General features: G+C 41.0%; 1 protein-coding gene across 2 annotated transcripts; it reads right to left on the bottom strand.

Moving 5' to 3' along the window:
- Positions 1 to 2,321: 2,321 nt before the first annotated feature.
- FCAR (Fc alpha receptor) lies at positions 2,322 to 10,513 on the bottom strand. Of its 2 annotated transcripts, NM_001099764.1 has the most exons (5): positions 10,394 to 10,438; positions 8,300 to 8,335; positions 6,531 to 6,815; positions 4,253 to 4,540; positions 2,322 to 2,754 (listed from the first exon to the last, which is right to left on the bottom strand). In NM_001099764.1, the coding sequence occupies exons 1-5, from the start codon at positions 10,425 to 10,427 to the stop codon at positions 2,582 to 2,584; spliced, it is 816 nt and encodes a 271-aa protein (NP_001093234.1). In that variant the 5' UTR covers positions 10,428 to 10,438; the 3' UTR covers positions 2,322 to 2,581. The 2 variants fall into 2 exon arrangements, with proteins under 2 accessions (NP_001093234.1, XP_070078824.1); XM_070222723.1 differs by lacking the exon at positions 8,300 to 8,335 and having other exon boundaries at positions 10,394 to 10,513.
- Positions 10,514 to 13,818: the final 3,305 nt, after the last annotated feature.

Here is a 13,818-nt window from a genome sequence, read left to right as displayed (position 1 = left end):
AGACAGACAGAAAGCCATGTTGGAGATGATGGACTTCAAGTCATGACTTAACCAATTAAAGAGTAAGTGACACTGAGGATGTTGCTAATAATTTTTCAGTTTTTGGTACTTGAAAAAACCTCAACTTTATGGAGATATAATTGATATACAATTTACCCATTTGAAGTGTGTAATTCAATGGTTTTAAGTATATTCACAGAGTTGCCTAACCATCACTGCAATCTAATTTTAGAACTTTTTCAGCACCCTTAAAATAAACCCAATACCCACTAGCTGTCACTGCTCATTACCCCCTTACTCTTCCAGCCCTAGGCAACCACTCATATACTTTCAGTCTATAGACAATAAAGAACTTTCTAAAAATGGTGGAAAAATAGACATGGTATAAAATTTACCATTTTAATCATTTTTAAATGTTATTTTTGGTAAAAAAAAATGTAACATGAAATTTACCATCTTCACATTTGAAAGTGCACAATTCAGTAATGTAAAGTACATTCATATTGTTTCAAAGTGGATCTCTAGAATGTTTTCATCTTGCAAAACTGAAACTCAGTACCCCAAAAGAGGAGTTGTCATTTACCAGATATAGAGGTTCATTCAAGCCATTTTAAACTGTGCAGTTCAGCAGCATTAAGCACATTCACATTCTTGTGCAACCATCACCACCATCTGAGTCCAGAACGTTTTCATCATCCCAAACTGAAACTCTGTACCCATATATTTGAATCATTATCCAAATCATGCCACTTCTGAGCCTCTGTTGGCTCACATGACATGCAGCTTGATTAAAATAAAATTCACAGGGTTACAGTATGCTCCTGTAAACAAATTGCCAGCATAAAACCTAACATAGAACAGAAAGTCATGGAATATAAGCCCCCATACTCTTTGCTCCTAAGCCAAACCTTGTACTTAACCTAAATCAATCCAATACATGAACTATCAAAGGCTAATGTACTCACTATTCAATGCCTGAAATTAAAAGGCAAAGTCAAATTTATTTTTACTGTGGTAAAGGACAGCTCTGCTGGCCAGACATGGTGTCTCTGAGCAGAGCCTACTGATGATTCTACATCCTATGCGGTTTTTTCTCTTTCTTTCTTTTTTTTTTTTTTTGGAAATGTGGATTTTCAGGGGCTCCTGTGGTTTGACATCATCTGTAAAAGTATATTTATTTGAAGGAGACTATTTTTTTTTTGTGAGGAAGATTAGCCCTGAGCTAACATCTTTTGCCAATCTTCCTCTACTTTATGTGGGATGTGGCCACAGCATGGCTTGACGAGCTGTGCTAGGTCCAGTGGGATCGGATGCTGCTAACCCAGGGCTGCCCAACTGGAGCACACGAACTTAACCGCTATGCCACCATGCCAGCCCCAAAGGGAGACTATTTTGATTGGTTATCACTCACAGGTGTGTTTAGTGGAGTGAACTTGTTTCTGTTTGGCTGACATTTAGAACAAAGAAGCAGTCTGATTGGTTGAATCTCCAAGGCATTTTCACTGGGGTGAGCGGTCATTGATGGTGAGTTAAAAACTGGTTGGGTGGCTCCTTGTCACGGGGCTACAGGACAATAACATCTTTTCCTAGGAGTGCAGCATGTTTTTATTCTCAGAAGCCTTTTTCCAAACAAGGCCCTGCCATCATCTAAACCACATAACGTGAGGCTGTTCTTTTCCCTCTCCTGGAGTCAAACCCCATTGCATCTCTGGTCCAAATCCTGGATCTGATGTAAAGTCTCTTGTTAGCCCTCCTCTGAAATCATGGCTCTTCATTGTTTTATGAGGCCCAATTAGGAACATTTCCTTCGCCAACTTATTTATTCATAATTTCAAAAAATATTTCCAATATTTTACATTGTCTAGACCTCATGATGAATACTACAAAAAGACGAATCAATAGACTAAGTTGCTCAAAGTGCTGAGATAACCCAAAAGAGACTCTTGTTCTGGCTATTTTCACAAGTCTATCTACTGTGCTTGAGGCATGAGACAGTTTGAAATGTGTTACAGTTTCATAAGAACAGGAGAATATTCTTAAAAATGGGGAAAGCATGCATTAATGCAAGAATTTTAGTGTAGGGAAAACTAGAATAACATATGTATGGAATATGTGGTATGCTGAGTGGACAGTATTAATAATTAATGGAATTCTAAGTGTTAAGGTGCTACATAGGAAGACGTAAAGGTATTCTGCTTTGCTGATGAATTCAAGACAAAATGAAATTATGGGTCAGGACTTCTACAGAGGATGGGTGAAAAACAGTCAGCAAGGAGAATTGACAATGCTTTGAATTATTTTTATCACAGGAAGTCAGTTAATCCAAGATAATAGTGAGAATTTTATTATCAGTGTCCAGGAAGGTGGGGTGCAAATATCCCAGATCCCTATAAGAAAATGCTATTTGATTGGCTTGAGAATGGATCCAAGCTTGTTAGTGCCACTTTCTTCCTTCTGTTCTCCAAGTAGCTTTTCCAGACACCACAAAATCCTACTCATCTGCCTTTAGCACCAGGTGTCTACCTGCTGGCTGTTGGGGGTTGGTGCAGAGGCTGTTTTTGGTTGGTCCAGAGGGTCTGTCTTACATTTTCTGTTTATCATAGCTCCATTCAGGCAAGTCTTGCCTGTCTTCCTTGTGAGGAAGCTTATAGCTGTGCCAATTTTCAGCCAGTATGGCCAAGAGAGCCACAAGGACCAGCCCTGCCACACCCACTCGGATCAAATTCTCCAACTTGTAGTCTTGGTTCATGGTATCTAGAGACATAATTCAAAGGAGATGAACAACCATTGGTCATGTTCTATTCAAACTTCAACCCCAGAGGCCTGAAAAGGGATCTCATTTCTCTAGTTGTGGTCCCACTTGGACCCCCTCCTTGATGAGCTCATGCATTTGTGAGTGCCACACTTAGCCTGCAAGCCTAGGTCTAATGGTGAGGAACTGTGGTTCCCAGAAGGCCTTATAAATGGGGAAGGAGGTGGTTGTATGGATGTTCTGTTTGCTTTTAATTTCCTCCTCACACGGCGTTCTTACTGAATGTCTAAACATATACCAGCAAACCCCCCACATATCCAGAACTCTAAATTCTCTCCTCTACACCTTCTTCACTCCATGTAACAATTTGTGTTCCTCTCTCATACATGACAAAGGGTACAGCACTGTTGGTATCTGGGAAGTAGGTGGGAGGAAATTTTCAGATAAACTTAGGTAAAAATTATCTCCATTATTGTGTGACTCTTCACTCTATGTTGCTGTTGTCTGAAACTTTAAAAAATTTCTTGATTTCTTAATTTTTTGTGTGGACTGCATGGGCCTATGTTCCTCTCAAGGTGTAATAAAGTACTGTGAAATTACAATGTTTAGAATTCCTAGTAACTCTTTCCTGTTAAAATACGGAAATCAACTCCAAATGAGCTTGCAATTCCTAATTGCAAAATGCAAAATATTTTGAGTTTCTGAAGATAACACAAGAGATAATCGTCTTGGCACTGGAAGAGCAGACGGTTTCTAAAACAAGACACAGTGACTATCTACTCTAAAGGAAACGACTGATAAGTTCACTCCTCCTCCATAGATGCCCGATTGTCCATGCACCATTATTTGAAAAGACCATTCTAGCTGTGACTGTCATATTTGCTTAGCTTGTAGAATGACTAGACAAGGCGGATCTGAGAGATGAATGTGGTCACCCTGCTTAGCCATCGGCAGGGTTGCTGGGTATCACAGTTCCTCACCACTGCTTTTCTTGTCTATAACTCTTCTACCTCTGAGCAGAGTGATGTAAGCAAACAACATAAAAATGGGGCTTATGATAGAGTTTTTAAGAGTTCTCCCATGAACCATAAGTTCCTAGCCAGTCACTCAGAGTGGATCCCAGTATTGCAGGTTAGTGTAAGGATGCCCAGCTGCAAGTAAGCATGTGAAAAAGAGAAGTGAGTCAGTCTAAGGATGTATCAGATACCTATTGTCTCAACAATGCCCCTTAACATGATTCTGAGCACTTATTTTTCCTTTCTCAAAAGACCACGTGTTTTCAAAGGGTCCTGTCTAGAGAACTCTAGGAGAGGATGTTAAAGTCGAATGTGGTGTGATTGAGAAGTGCTTCTCTCTTCACAGTCCTCTGAGTAGCGACTCTCTACTGCCCCATCGTTCTTTCTTAGAACACCTCTTCAGACTCCTGCCTGATGCCCAGGCCTTGGACAGCCAACTGGAGCCCCAAAGAGAAGGTCATTGGCTGGGTTGAGATACACATACCTTTGACCACAAGCTTCAGGGTGTCACTGGGGGCTGACCACACGTAAGGGTTGTCACTATACCAACCATAGCACCTGTAGTTCCCTGAGAAGCCAGGGGTCACAGGACCCAGAGTGAAGTTTCCTTGGTGTCCCTCATCTTGGTGTTGTGGCAAGGTGGCTCCTCCCTCCGTGGTCAGTGAAAATCTATCAAATGGGGTGTGTGGTGAACCACACTGGAGGGAAATATTCTCTCCTGGAATCACTTTAGAGTCCTGGTCAGTAGAGAGGAAGGGTTTGTCGTACAAGCCTAAAACAGAAGAGAGCGAGCTGTTAGCAAGCTATTCGCAGTTATTCCCTTTTCCCCCTTCTCTGTGCTAAGAGAAGGGAAGATGCTGATGTTCCCTGCTGTAAAAGAATGGCAGCTGGGAATATCCCATTTCCCTACCACAGGACACATACTCTGTCCCAAGCTATTGCAGACAGAGTTGAGCAAACAAGCAGCCCATGGGGCTTAGATTAGATGCCATCTTCAAGAGATAGATCTGGTCTCTAAAGCCAGAAGATCCCTACCATGCTGTTCCCAATTACAATGCGTGGGTTTTATTGTTTTTCCCACACCACCAAGCAATTCTGCAACACCAGACGGGTGTCCCACAATTCAACTCTGTTCTCACACTATCTACCCTGAGATAGTATAACATCCCACAGATTAGGGGCTCAGTCCCACAACTTACCCCCACCCCACTTGAGAACTCCAATTGCAAGTCCAGGACGTCACCTGTGCTTCTGATTGATCAGCTATAAATCAGAGGTTCCCATGACCCCCTCCTTGGGTTCAATTAATTTGCTAGAGTGGCTTTCCAAACTCAGGGAAACATTTTACTTATTAGATTATCAGTTTATTATACAAGGATATAACTTAAGTACAGCCAGATGGAAGAGATGCATAAGGTGAGTTATGGGGAAAGTGCGGAGCTTCTGTGCTCCTTCCACGTCACCTACTCTCCCAGCACCTCCATGTGTTCACCAACCCACACACTCTCTGAACCTCATCCTTTTGGGTATTTAAAGAGGCCTCATTACACAGGCAGGATGGATTAAATCATTGGCCACTGGTGATTGAACTCAATCTCCAGCCCTGCCTCTCTCCCCGGGAGGTCAGGGGTTGGGGCTGAAAATTCCAACCCTCTAATCACATGATTGCCTCCGGTGGCAACCAGACCCCACCTTTAGGTGCTTCCCCAAAATCACCTCATTAATCTAAACTCAGGTGTGGTTGAAAGAGGTTTGTTATGAATATCAAGGCACCTTTATTGCTCTTATCACTTAGGAAATGCCAAGGGTTTTAGGAGCTCTGTGCCAGAAACAGGGACAAAGACCAAATATGTGTTTCTTATTATAAATCACAATATCAGAAGCCATATGTTGGAGAAAAGATGGGATAGTATCCAGAAGTTTGAGGAGCTATGTCAGGGGCTGAAGGAGGTGACAATGTATAAGAAGAATGTCAGTAGGTAGAAGAACCTGGAAATCTGGGGTGCCCCTTTTTAGAAACACAGAGTGTGGGTCACCCTGAGGACAGAGCTTAAAGCCGAGGGCTGGATTCATGCAGCAGAAGCACAACTCCTCACTCCTTAGGTACAGGCTGCATATAGTGATTTCCTTTCACAAAGAAACGGTAGGTAGGAGGAAGAGTAACTTTACAGTGGAGAAACCTGACACACACTATCTCAGCCAGGGCCTCAGGGTCAACATCAACAGCCATATTCTTTTGTAGAGTATGTACCCTTGATATGAGGCCACAAAAATGGCACTCTGCCTCTATGTTCTTCCTCACGATAATCCATAACCCCTGTCTTATCATGAGTAAAACGTCAGGAAACTTCCAACAGTGGGACATTCTACAAAACACCTGACCAGTGCCCCTTAAAACTGCCAGGCTTGTCAAAGACAAGGAAAGTCTGAGAAACTTCCATGGCCAAGAGTAGACTAAAGAGGCATGACAACTAAATGCAATGTGGGATAGGATCCTGGAATAGATGAAAGACATTAGATAAAAACTAAGGACATGTAAACAAACTATGGACTTTGGCTCATAATACTGTATCAATATTGGTTCATTAATGGTAAGGAATGTACCCTACTAGTAGAAGATGTTAATGATAGAGAAAACTGGGTGCCGGGTATATGGGACCTCTCTGTCATATCTTCTCAATTTCCCTGTAAATCTGAAACCGCTCTAAAAATGTTATCAATGAAAAAAACAAGAAAGAAAAAGACCCTGAAGGCCCCCTCACCTGTCACCACCAGCTGCAGGGCTTCACTATACTTTGACCATCTGTATGCTTTCCTGTATCGGCACTGATAGCGCCCTGCAGTCTTTGTATCCATGTGGTTAATGATGAATTCAGCCTCCTTCTGAAATCCATATTTTTCCTCCACCATCTTGTTTGTGGAGTTTCCCAGGATCTCCAGTTGGTACAGGAAAGACTGAGGAGTTCCCTGGCACAGGATCTTCACAGACTCATTCAAGGGAATCACAGAACTGGGTACAGCAGATATGATAGGAATGGGAGAATCCTCTGGAAGAAAATAGAGCCCAGACTCAGAAGGCCTGCCATGGGGAAACTACTTCTTTCCTTCACTGTGAGGGAGAACGCAAATAAATTAAATTGCGAAGAACCTATAATTCCTTTCTTTTTTAAACAGCTTTTTTGGTATTTACTAATGGTGGTAAAATAAAATGTGTTATACAAACATAAAATTTACCATTTTAATAATTTTTCAAGGGTACAGCTCAGTGGCATTAATTACATTTGCCATATTGTGCAATTATCACCACCAGCTATTTTCAGAATTTTTCATGACTCCAAACAAAAACTCTTTAACCATTAAGCAATAACTGCCTATTCTCTTTTTCCTCAGTCCCTGGTAACCTCTAATCTACTTTCTGTCTCTATGAATTTGCCTATTCTAGGTACCTCATATCAGTGGAATAATACAATATTTGTCTTTCTCTGTCTGGCATATTTCACTTAGCATGATGTCCTCAAAATTCATACATGTTGTAGCATGCGTCAGAATGCCCTTCCTTTTTGTGGCCAAATAATATTACATTGTATGTGTAGACCACATTTTGTTTATCCATTCATGTCAATGGATATTTGGGTTGTTGCCACCTTTTGGCTTTTGTGAATAATGTTTCTATGAAAATTGGTGTACAAATATGTGTTTGAGTCTCTGCTTTCAATTCCTTTGGTTACATAGGTGGGAGTGAAATTGCTGGATCATGTTTAGCTTTTGAGGAACCAAAGGACTCTTTGAGGAACTGAATTCCTTCCTTTTTATATATTTTTTTTATTGAGGTGAAATTCACATAACGTAAAATTAACTATTTTTAAAGTGTATGGTTTAGTGGCATTTAGTACATTCACAATGTTGTGCAACCACCGTCTCTATCTAGTTCCATTTTCATACCCCCGAAGGAGACCCCATATGCATCAAGCAGTCACTCCCTATTTTACCCTTCCCGCAGCCCCTGGCAATCTCTAGTCTTGCGTGGTGTTCTGTTGCCATGGTAATCCTTATCACTATGCAATCCTGCTTTTCACTCTAAAGCGAGGGTGCTGAAGCTTGGAGAAACCACGCCAATTGCTCAAGACGACAAACTGAAGAGTGGTCAGACCTGATTTGGAAACTAGGAATATCTCACTTAGATTCGGTGCTTTTTCCTCTGCAGTTGAGGAGAGCTCTCTATCCTGAAGCAGTTAGAGAGTGCAATGTGAGGGACAACTAACACAAGTGTCTGATGAATATGATGATTAATTCTGTGAGAGAGAGCCAGAAGGCTGGGGCTTAGAAACTAAATAGCTCTAGGAGTGGGATGTAGGACAGAAAGGGATTTGGGAAAGTTTTGGGGTATAGGAAGGTGCTGGTTAGCTTCTTGGCGCCAATCCATTCATGCTCAGTGGCTTTGAGCAAGTAATGTTGCATTTTGAAGACTTCTTTCAGTTTTAACCCAGATATAGTGTATAGGGGAGCTGGGAAGATTTAGGGAGACACTTACCTTCTTGTGCCTGAATTTTCATGCCTAGGCAGAGCACTGTAAGAGAGAGAGCCATGAAAAAGCAATTCTCCAATTGCCAATCTCTATTATAGCATACCGGGGGAAGGGACTCTCAAAACCTGGTTCCTCTTGTCATGTGTATTATTATTATAGACCTGATAGTGATGAGCTCAACAGCAGCTCTGTGAATGAGGATAAGAAGGGAGTTTGCCATACTAACAAGGATTATTGTCAAGCAAGACAAAACCCTGAAGAATTTCCCTGTATTGAGTATCATTCACTCACCAATACACCCACACATTTGTTGTTCCAAGATATGTGAAGAGATGCCTCCATTAACCCAGGTGCATTGTTTATCTACTATCATGACCTAAACCAGTGGTTCTCAACAGTGGGCAATTTGGCCTCCCAGGGGACAATTTGGCAATGTCTGGAGACATTTTTGTTTGTCACAACCGGGGTGGGAGGTACTATTCGTAAGTAGTGGGTAGAGGCCAGGAATGCTGCTAAACATCTTAGAATAAACAGGACTGCCCCCAAAACAGAGGATTATCTGGTCTCAAACGTCAGTAGTACTGAGCTCAAGAAATCTGACCTGAACAGACTTTGTTAATACCTTTAAGGGAATGATGATATGGGAGATGTCACATACTAATTAAAAAATACATAAGTATGTAATTGTAGATCATGATATATGGCCTGTGGTATAAAGACAGAACTCAGAGACCTGATAACAGACATAAGGGTTCAGCTGATATATGAGGATGAGTAGGAAGTGCCTAGCTGATGTGGATAGGTGGGTTTGGAGCATTGCAGATAGACAGGAAGTGAGAAAAGGCCCTGAGATAACAAAATGGAATGAATGAAGGAAAAACTAAATTAAGGTCAGTGTGGGTGCAGAGCAGACACTCAGAGGGAGAGTGGAAGATGTGCTGGAGGAGTAGACACAAACCACTGTGGGCAGGACTTGGGAGACCTGGAGAAGCAGCTAGGTTTATCTGAAGATAGACTCCTGAGGAGTTTTAAGAGGCAGATGAACAAGTTTGTATTTTAAAGACAAAAATAATCCAGGCTACAGTTTTTAGGTGAATGGCTATAGGGTTGCACCCATTAGAAGGCCAAGGCAGTAGATGGAGTGACAGAATATACAGAAGTAATTTAGTATTGCTTAGTGCTTTGTACTGTAGTTAGTATGGGAGAATACACAGATTGTACAGTAGCATTGGACTAAGGCAGCGTCCCTTTAAATGAAGCAAAGTGGATAGACTGAGGAGAATTAGTTGTGAAAGCAAGTAGACGTGACATACGGGAGGATTTGGGCAATCACAGAGGGCTCCCGACTTCCTCATCCCTGCAGTTGTCAACATCCAGTAAAACACACGTCTTTGGTGGACAGACAGCCTAACAGAGGCAAAGAGTCAATCTATGTCTGAGCATGATGAATTTTAAGGGGTTGGAGATATCAAAGTGAAATAGAAATTATGCAAGGAGAACATAGCAGAAACAATCAGAATGGGGGATATAATTGGAATTCATCTTGGCTTTAGACTATCCCTTCATCCCTTCTACTGCCAAGCTGCCAAGAGGGTACAGGGGAGCTTGGGAGATATAGGGGAACAATTACCTTCCCCCACCTGAATCTTCTGGCTCAGACAGAGATTAAAGAAAAAGCAATCCTCCAGTTACCAATCTCTACTAGAAATCACCCTAAGTAATAGCAGACAGGGTGTCATTTTTTCTTCCACAGTGAACATAGCTTTGAGGCTCATCTTTTAGTTTTATCTTCTAGATTCTAACCCCTAAGGCTCTCATCTACAGGAACTCTGGAACCATCCTACATCCCCAGACAATGTGGCATGGGTTGGATGAGCCCCACAAGGTCAACTTGACAACTTGACCACTGAGCCCCACAGTTTGGCTTGGCCTTGGTTAGAGGCAGTTACAGACATCTAGCCAAAGACCATCTCTCCATTAAGGAGATTGGAATCTCCTTGGCAACCACTAAAATCACCAAGTCCTTGCGTTAAGAGGGACCCTGACTATTCTGGGATTCCCTCATCTTCCCCTCTAACCTGCTTGCGTATTAGGACTCACCAAGACAGATGAGGGTAATATCTCTGGGGGTCATGATTCTGATACAGCCTCAGCCCAGTTAGCCTCTTGTTGGCGCACGTTAGCAGGATGGCAGATTCTCATAAGACAGTAAGATCTACAGGAAATATGAGGTCAGAGACCCTAGTCAGAGAATTTCTACATCTATTGCTCCACAAGAAATGATTTCTTCTCAAAGAACTTAGTTCCGGGTAGCTCTTGGATTGGATCCAAGAGGAGACCAACCTTCTTCCTGTTTATGTTTCATATTAGAAGTGAGTGTTTTCTTCAACCAATGTCTGATGGGGCTTAAATCCTTCATTGGACCAGACCCCACATCTGAATGGAAGGGCCTGGGATAGAATATAAGATGAGTGCTATATAGACAGAGATTTTTCTTCACTGGACCATCAGTCAAAAGCCATGTGGTCTTGCCTGTTATGGACCACACGTCCTCTCTGGAATTCATGTACCCTAACTCCTTCACATACACTTGTACCCGATCAAGCAGGCAGTGTAGTCTTCTACTGGGATTATCTCAATGCCAGCATATAGAGGAATTTTCTCAGGAGGTTTCATCATCTCTAAGGAAAGAACCTCCTATATCTATATTTATCTATATCAGTAATTCATGGGTGGATAGAGAGTATAGGATAGATAGATAGATAGATAGATAGATAGATAGATAATTTGGTTATAGTCTCCTGAATGTTACTATTTCTTCAAGTATGGGAAGTCAGATATTTCAAATCACACTTTCTATTGATTGTCTTATTTTAATTGTAAAACATCACTCTTTTTTCCAGCTTTATTGAGATATAATTGGTGTGTAACATTGTATACGTTTAAAGTGTACAACATCTTGATTTGATACATTTATATATTGCAAAATGATTTCCACTATAGCCTTGGCTAACACCTCCATCACCTCACATAATTACCATTTCTTTCTTTTTTTTTTATTGAGTTATTGATAGGTTACAATCTTGTGAAATTTCACTTGTACATTAATGTTTGTCAGTCATGTTGTAGGTGCACCACTTCACACTTTGTGCCCACCCCCCACCCCACCTTTCCCCTGGTATCCACTAAACTGTTCTTGGTCCATAGTTTTAAATTCCTCGTATGAGTGGAGTCATACACAGATTATCTTTCTCTTGCTGGCTTATTTCACTTAACGTAATTCTCTCAAGGTCCATCCATGTTATTGCAAATGGAATGATTTTGTTCTGTTTTGCAGCTGAGTAGTATTCCATTGTATATATGTACCACATCTTCTTTATCCATTCGTCTGTTGATGGGCACTTAGGTTGCTTCCACGTCTTGGCTATTGTAAACAGTGCTGCAATAAACATAGGGGTGCACAGGACTTTTGGGATTGCTGACTTCAGGCTCTTTGGATAAATACCCAGTAGTGGGATGGCTGGATCGTATGGTAGTTCTATTTTTAGTTTTTTGAGGAATCTCCATACTGTTTTCCATAGTGGCTGCACCAGTTTGCATTCCCACCAGCAGTGTATGAGGGTTCCTTTTTCTCCACAACCTCTCCAACATTTGTTGCTATTAGTTTTAGATATTTTTGTCATTCTAACGGGTGTAAGGTGATATCTTAGTGTAGTTTTGATTTGCATTTCCCTGATGATCAGCGATGATGAGCATCTTTTCATGTGCCTATTGGCCATCAGTATATCTTCTTTGGAGAAATGTCTGTTCATGTCTCCAGCCCATTTTTTGATTGGGTTGTTTGATGTTTTGTGATTGAGTTGCAAGAGTTCTTTATATATTAAGGATATTAAGCCTTTGTCAGATATATGACTTGCAAATATTTTTTCCCAGTTAGTGGGTTGTTTTTTTGTTTCAATCCTGTTTTCATTTGCCTTGAAAAAGCTCTTTAGTCTGATGAAGTCCCATTTGTTTATTCTTTCTATTGTTTCCCTTCTCTGAGAAGGCATGGTGTCCGAAAAGATCCTTTTAATACTGATGTCAAAGAGTGGACTGCCTACGTTTTCTTCCAGAAGGCTTATGGTTTCAGGTCTCACCTTTAGGTCTTTAATCCATTTTGAGTTTATTTTGGTGAATGGTGAAAAAGAATGGTCAATTTTCCTTCTTTTACATGTGGCTTTCCAGTTTTCCCAGCACCATTTGTTGAAAAGACTTTCTTTTCTCCATTGTATGCCCTCAGCTCCTTTGTCAAAGATAAGCTGTCCATAGATGTGTGGTTTTATTTCTGGGCTTTCAATTTTGTTCCATTGATCTGTGCACCTGTTTTCGTACCAGTACCATGCTGTTTTGATTACTGTAGCTTTGTAGTATGTTTTGAAGTCAGGGATTGTGATGCCTCCCGTTTTGTTCTTTTTTCTCAGGATTGCTTTAGCAATTTGGGGTCTTTTGTTGCCCCATATGAATTTTAGGATTCTTTGTTCTAATTCTGTAAAGAATGTCATTGGGATTCTGATTGGGATGACGTTGAATCTGTAGATTGCTTTAGGTAGAACGGACATTTTAACTATGTTTATTCTTCCCATCCATGTACATGGAATGTCTTTCCATCTCCTTATGTCGTCATCCAATTCTCTCAGAAAGGCCTTGTAATTTTCATTATATAGATCCTTCACTTCCTTAGTTAAATTTACCCCAAGGTATTTTATTCTTTTTGTTGCGATTGTGAATGGGATTGTATTCTTGAGTTCTTTTTCTGTTGGTTCATTACTGGAGTATAGAAATGCTACTGATTTATGCAAATTGATTTTATACCCTGCAACTTTGCTGTAGTTGTTGATTACTTCTAACAGTTTTCCGATGGATTCTTTGGGGTTTTCTATATATAAGATCATGTCGTCTGCAAACAGCGAGAGTTTCACTTCTTCCTTCCCTATTTGGATTCCTTTTATTCCTTTTTCTTGCCTGATTGCTCTGGCCAGGACCTCCAGTACTATGTTAAATAAGAGTGGTGATAGAGGGCATCCTTGTCTCGTTCCTGTTTTCAGGGGGATGGGGTTCAGTTTTTGCCCATTGAGTATGATGTTGGCTATGGGTTTGTCGTATATGGTCTTTATTATGTTGAGGTAGTTTCCTTCTATGCCCATTTTGTTCAGAGTTTTTATCATAAATGGCTGTTGGATCTTGTCAAATGCCTTCTCTGCATCTATTGAGATGATCATGTGGTTTTTATTCCTCAGTTTGTTGATGTGGTGTATCACGTTGATTGATTTGCGGATGTTGAACCATCCCTGTGTCCCTGGTATGAATCCCACCTGATCCTGATGTATGATTCTTTTGATGAATTGCTGAATTCTGGTTGCCAAAATTTTGTTTAGAATTTTTGCATCTATGTTCATCAGTGATATTGGCCTGTAGTTCTCTTTTTTCGTGGTGTCCTTGTCAGGTTTTGGTATCAGCGTGATGTTGGCCTCATAGAATGTGTTAGG

The sequence above is a fragment of the Equus caballus genome, chromosome 10, assembly GCF_041296265.1.
Source record: "Equus caballus isolate H_3958 breed thoroughbred chromosome 10, TB-T2T, whole genome shotgun sequence".
In the NCBI taxonomy this organism is placed as follows: domain Eukaryota; kingdom Metazoa; phylum Chordata; class Mammalia; order Perissodactyla; family Equidae; genus Equus; species Equus caballus.
Note: the sequence above shows the minus strand (reverse complement) of the source record. Positions and strands in the feature narration are given on the sequence as shown.

What these genes read in the sequence shown, in the direction of transcription:
- FCAR (NM_001099764.1), bottom strand. Translation starts at nt 10,427, where the DNA reads ATGACCCCCAGAGATATTACCCTCATCTGTCTTG. An exon ending in TATTACCCTCATCTGTCTTG is followed by an intron (nt 8,336 to 10,393) that starts GTGAGTCCTAAT and finishes TCTCTCTTACAG; the next exon opens with TGCTCTGCCTAGGCATGAAA. An exon ending in CCTGAAGCTTGTGGTCAAAG is followed by an intron (nt 2,755 to 4,252) that starts GTATGTGTATCT and finishes TTATGTCTCTAG; the next exon opens with ATACCATGAACCAAGACTAC.